Genomic DNA, 5,135 nt, shown 5'->3' on the forward strand with positions numbered 1-5,135 from the left:
TATATGTGATTGTTATTCTAAAATGTACACTGGCATTTTTATTCATTGCAATCAAGACTAGATTGTCTGGTAGTTTAAAGGCTGATGCAGAAACAATTTTATGGTGTGATCAGAAATTAAAGACTATCTCCTATAAATTGATTTTGAGCCACAAAAAGAGCTGATGAGGTGAATTCATAGCTTCTCTAATTTGGGAAAAACTCGTTTGTTACACAAGCACCATCATTTGGGGAATCAGTTGTATTTATTCAGTTCTGTTAGACATTCTGTAACATTTTAAATTATTTGCAGATTTGTGTCTGTTTTCCAGTCACCACTGAGGTGAAACAGCCTGATGAGCTTTAAGTGCATACAATTATGAACACGCTAAAATAGAAAACCTCAACGTACGACACTCTCAGGTTCAGAAAGCCATCAGTTTCAGTGTACTGACGAGAAACATTCCTGTATGATGCATGCTTCAAATTTAGCATTCGAGGCTCCCAGTTAACAGAAGATATCATTATTCCTGCAGGACACTGAAACAACTGAACCCAATTCAAACTGCATGACAATTAAGTAAGCTAGTTTCTCAACCTGCCATTCAATTTCCTGAGCTGAGTCTGGGATACCAACTAATCCTTCACACCATGCAAAGACTCTTTTCCTCTCTTAAGAATTCTTGCCCTTGGAGTGAAAATCCTGTTTGATGGGTCCTGATCGCAAAGGTCCAAAGCCTCTTTCCTTCAGGGCCAAGGTCACTCTGGTTCCCCCGGCTGGCCTTCCAGGATCAGTCTTCCTCTGAGGAGAGCTGGGCTCCTTCGTCGTGAACCTCTCTGTAGGCATCCATGGGGCCACCGTCAGGAGTGTAGCTCCCCATAGAGATCTTCAGTCCCTCAGACAGTTTCTGGGCTGCCAGCTTGGCCTGCAACTCCTGAAATTAAACACAAGACAGAGAAAAAGCTGACATGAATAGGCTGGTAGACTGAAAACAAGCACATTATTATAAAGCAGCACAGCCATAGCTATTAAACTCTCAACAAAAGTATGACTGATAATAAGCTTAACAGCCTCCGTGAGATGTCAACAGCTCACTGTTTGACGTTTGGCTCTGCAGTCATGAAGCGGTTCAGCGTCTACGCTGCCCGAATGCTGCCCTCTAGAGCTGATGGACGGACCTGACGTTGACTTGTGACTGACTACATGCTGTACATCATTCAGAATCTACATTCAACTAAAAAATTAGTTTTGCTTTAATATTATTTCAATGAAAACTAAAAGTTGCCATTTTATTGTTCTATGATTCATTTGTAACTGAGATAACTTCAGCAGCCCTTTACAATATGCACAAAATAAAAAAAACAAGACCTAAAATAAAAGACTACTGTTAAAGAAAGTAAATTTGCTTTACTAAAGGAATAAAAAAACCTTATACATATCTAAAGGGAATCTTTACTGTATAAAATTAATTTATGTTCACAACAACTCTAGCATGGGATCAAAGACATTCATTGATTTGACTAAGAAGAGTTTATTATTTAATTTTCTATTTGTCTTGTACAAGAGGGTACTGTAAAATACCGGAGTCAAATTCCTTGTATGTGCTCACATACTTGGCAAATAAACGTGATTCTGATTCTGAAGAGTCCAGCTGTTCCCAGAGGTTTCTAGCCAAAAAAATAAATTAAAAAAACTTGCCAGGCTGCCCTGGAAAAGTTGAATCTGCTTTGACGCTGCTTTGTGAAGTTCTACTTTGTGGAAAGAACGTTGTTTTTCTACTATTAACATTGGGAGTGTCAAACATTTATCATAGCATTGACTCTCACCTCCTAACAAAGCTGAGTTACACAGAAAACAAAGAATTTCTGTAATTGCTGTAATGAGCTATAAATAAAGGCCTAATGTATGTCTTAATTAACAGATTTTTCTGGTTTTAGCATGTTTGTACACCAAGGTATTAAAATACTCTGAATTGTTACCACTAAGTTGCCTTAGTAACTAATACAATGACAAAATCAGTTTTTGTTAATGTGAAGGAAAAGTTACTCTCTTTCCCTTGATTGAGGTATTTTCTCACAGCTGTTAGCTGAAGACATCCCAGAATATAATACAGGTTGCATTTGTCAAGTACAGTCACCTTAAATCAAGTTGTAGAATCTATAGAGGACCTCAAATTATCCTACAGGTTATCACCTTTGACCCCTGTTCCTATTTGCTTCTTCCAAACTGAGGCTGGGAGCTCATTTATGCCCTCTAGACCCTAATATGACCCTGACCTGACATTACAGAGCAGACAGTTGTCTCCATATTGGGCCGTAATCTAAACGTGCCATTCCTCCCAACTCAATATATACCCCAGGTTGAAGAATTGATGCTCAGCGCTCACATCACTGTGTTGCTCGTATCACTTCTCCTGATATCAGTAAACCTTATTCTCAGCATAAGCCATCTGAGTCTTCAGAGTGTCTCTGAATCTGCCTCCTTGTTTGTCTCTCAACATCACAGAATTCCTTAACAGTAAAGTAGTAACGTCTGATGCTGTCAGTTGGTGTAATGTCATTTTCTACACACAGACAAAATAATGTATACATTACCTGCTGCTTCTTGGTTTGTTCCTTTAGCAGGATGGCTGATTCTTCCAGAGACAGAAGCTGAGCTGGATTGTGGTGGAGAGGAGGGAGTTTGGCTGCAGTGATGTCGTCCAGGTGTTTTCTGTCTCGCTCCTTCCTGGCCTGTGAAGAAAGCGGCGAGGAGCCTTCAGAGGACTGACCAGGTGACAAGGATCCTGATGGAGAGATGTCATTTCTCTGAGGCAGCCTGGAAACACAGTTAAGAAGATGTTTTTGTTGCTCATTAAAAACTAAGACAGAAAGCAAAACGACATACTACAGGCCACAGTGTTACTGTGTAAAATAAGCATAAGTATTTTTTGCTATAAATGTTCTGAAATTAAAGCAAATATGAAACAAAGTCCACTCACTGGTTTGGTTTGAATTTTTGCTTTCTGGGAGCTGAAGACGTCTCTGTTTTTTCCAGAACAGTTACATAGTGAGGCTTTTTCGGTGTCTGATTTCTGAGAAAGTAAGTGTCTCTTGCCCTGCTGTTTAATGGGTCTTTGGACTCGCTACTAAGACCAGAACTAGTTTCAGACAGTGTGACCCTTTCCAAGGCCTCCGCAAGGTCTCCTTCTTTTGTCCCATCAGAGTTCAGAGAGGCCCCAGCAGCAGCCGTCTCCATGGTTTCAACAGCAGCTGCTCTGGAGACAAACTGGTCCTGTCGCTTGTCCAAAGTGGTGTTTTTCTGCACATGAGAAGAGACAGGTAACGTCTCCTTCTCTTGTACTGCGTGACCTGCAGTGATCTCATTTTGATGGTTTTGGTCGGACGCTGCTGGTGTGGTGGCGACAGCACGTTGCTGTTGGTTTGTGAAAGCCTGCTGGTACTTGGACTGTAACTCTGTCCTGGCAGCAGACACCAAGCTCTGTCTACTCTCCTCTTCAATGTGGTGTTCGATGGTGAGACGCAATTTATCTGCAAACTCCTGTATTTTTTCCCTTTGTCAGGAAGAGTCTGTAGAAACCTCCTGCAAACAACACAAATATATCAGTGCACGATACATTCAAAACAATTTAACATGCATTTGAAGCTAGTTTAAATAATAAAGCAGCCATAAATGTCCTCACAGTCATGTATACAAAATCTCCCTTGAACTACACTGGATAGGTCAACACAGATTTTACCAATAGTTATTTGCTTACGACTGTGACAATAATTGCAATTGATTGACATCATTTTTACACTCATATAACTATTCACTGACCTTAAAGAAAGGACCTGCATTTGGTTTATTCCTACTTTAATTTGATAAACTTTTACTGCTTGAGAATCAAATATCGTGCAAAATACTTTGACCCCAGTTTCTTTATTTCCTTGTAAAAAAAAAAAGAGAGACTCCACATGCTTTCATACAGCAGAACACACACATCTTCTACCAAATGCAACTGAAACATGGTTCTCAGCTCGATGACAGCAGGTTTTCAAGCAATTCAATTAATTGTGAACGACTAATATTTCAGCACTACTGTGTATGTATCAGTCTAAATGGTCAAAGACACGAAGCAAATAAATAAATTCAACCTAAACCAGGTGTACAATTCAACAATGAGTTTAAATCTTTTTGATTACAGATCTAATGGTGGGACCTTTCAGAATCTGTCTATCAAATAAAAAGCTGTGAATTGAGCAGCATGTGCCAACCCATTTTGTGCTTGCATGCAGCACTCGTCACGTTTGAGACTGGTGTAGATGCTGACATCTGTGTACATTTACATCAGTTTTTGCTGTCGGTATAGCAAAAGAAGGAAAACTGTAGAACCAGAGAGAGATAAGTGATCAGCTTTAAGCGTAGCTATGTAGTTTTCATTTTGTTTAGAATGGCACTAATCCACCATGAATACATTAAAGCTTTACAAAGATAAACTACAGCCAGCTTTATAAGTAGTTATGTGAGATGCTACGGCGACATTATCACCACTTTTATGGCGTCTGAAGTTTCCCACGGTCAAACTTTGAGCCTCTCGTATATCACAGATAAAAACGGGTTTAAACTTACTTGTTAGAGAGGATCTTCTCTTGTCTGACCAGCAGTTCTTGGAGCTCTTCTCTGCTCTGGTGTCTCAGGTCTCCCACCTGTCCCTGGCGCTCCGTCCACGACGAGAACATCACTGTTAGCTAAAGGCAGCTAGCCACAGTCATGAACAAACAGGCCGAGCTCAGTTTAAAATTCAACGTAAAAACTTTACCGACCTAAAAACACGTCCAGCTGATGGATTTCTTGATTGTTAGAGAGCTTTGGAAACCTCATTTCAGAGGAAGTTTCGCCGCTCCAACACATTACACAACATTTCAAAGTGTGGGTTCTTCTTCTTCGTGGGGGAAAAATCAATTATGCGAGGAAGTGCTCGGTCGCCCCCACAGACAGTACGCGATACTGCACCTGATCACTGCGGCTGATCTGCTGCCCTCTGCTGGTCACCTTTAGTCAGCAGCACCAGATGCCAAAGAGGGGCCTGCTAACAAGCTGATGACACTCCCTCATGTAAGATATTTCTCTCTTGGCTGTGTGGTCAGCGCAGTCACTGTGAACCGCCTTTACAG

General features: G+C 40.7%; 1 protein-coding gene across 1 annotated transcript; it reads right to left on the bottom strand.

Moving 5' to 3' along the window:
* Positions 1 to 222: 222 nt before the first annotated feature.
* On the bottom strand, positions 223 to 4,924 carry polr2m (RNA polymerase II subunit M). The gene is given in 5 exon segments (XM_022212992.2): positions 223 to 913; positions 2,574 to 2,796; positions 2,960 to 3,524; positions 3,527 to 3,561; positions 4,591 to 4,924. Coding segments are annotated over 5 exon segments (1,077 nt in total). The 5' UTR covers positions 4,701 to 4,924; the 3' UTR covers positions 223 to 769.
* Positions 4,925 to 5,135: the final 211 nt, after the last annotated feature.

The sequence above is a fragment of the Acanthochromis polyacanthus genome, chromosome 2 (genome assembly GCF_021347895.1).
Source record: "Acanthochromis polyacanthus isolate Apoly-LR-REF ecotype Palm Island chromosome 2, KAUST_Apoly_ChrSc, whole genome shotgun sequence".
Classification (NCBI taxonomy): Eukaryota; Metazoa; Chordata; class Actinopteri; family Pomacentridae; genus Acanthochromis; species Acanthochromis polyacanthus.